Below are 869 nucleotides of genomic sequence, written 5' to 3'. Positions count from 1 at the left end.
ATGGTAAATATTTTCCATCACTGAATAATCCAAGCAACTACACTTGAAAAATAAGGAAGATTTCTGAAAAGCAATAACATCTTGTAAAAGATAAGTGTGGTATAAAACACCTTAAAAACTCCAGGGCAGAAGTACATAGGTTTCAAATAAGGATACTTCATCAATAAAGACCAAACTCAAGAGCTAGTGTGGAAACTGATATTAAGAGAAGTACCTCAATTAAGGAGGATGAAAGAAATACAACAGCACTTCCAAATACAACAGTTTCGTAAAGGATAAAAATGAAAAGTTCTAGAATTTTTGAAAAACAAAATAATGTTTTGCTGGCAGAATTATCTCTAACTGTCTAATGAAACCAATCTCCTTAATGCATGGTATTTTTGTATCATAAACACTAAAAAGGATCTTGAAATTGACTTTAATGAATTTACTTTACAACTTTTTAAATCTATTTTACAAATATCAAGTCATGCACTTTCATCCAAAACTCAAAATATTATGAAATTTTAAGTCACTTTTAGGCCACAAGTCCTTGTCTTTTTTTCAACAACAAAGTACAGAAATCAACAAACATGCACTGAAAATAAATAATATAATATTTCTACCAAAATTATTATTAGTTACTTATAACTACACTAACAAGCATGAAATATTAACCACTTTATAACTCACTTGATTTCATTCAAGTTTCTTCTTTTACCTGGATATACTTAAAACAAAAAACACCAGCACTGGTTCAGTTATATATCACTATCTTCATGATGCATTTGAAAAAAAGAAAGAAAGAGAGAGAGGTACTTAGTTCATCAGACTTACACGTACACATCAGACTCTAAAGGTTTATAAGCACAAATGTTAAGTTTCTTTCT

At 29.1% G+C, this 869-nt stretch overlaps 1 protein-coding gene across 1 annotated transcript in view; it reads right to left on the bottom strand.

The window, feature by feature from the left end:
* Positions 1-161, bottom strand: part of LOC111088703 (sodium leak channel non-selective protein-like) — a 5904-nt gene extending 5743 nt beyond the window's left edge. Inside the window, exon 1 of the mRNA XM_022399517.1 lies at positions 157-161. Coding sequence (XP_022255225.1) covers positions 157-161 — 5 coding nt within the window. The remainder of the gene's footprint in view (positions 1-156) is intronic.
* Positions 162-869: the final 708 nt, after the last annotated feature.

This window comes from Limulus polyphemus, unplaced genomic scaffold, assembly GCF_000517525.1.
Source record: "Limulus polyphemus unplaced genomic scaffold, Limulus_polyphemus-2.1.2 Scaffold4261, whole genome shotgun sequence".
Taxonomy (NCBI): domain Eukaryota; kingdom Metazoa; phylum Arthropoda; class Merostomata; order Xiphosura; family Limulidae; genus Limulus; species Limulus polyphemus.
The sequence above is the reverse complement of the archived record's forward strand: the minus strand, read 5'-3'. Positions and strand labels throughout refer to the sequence as shown.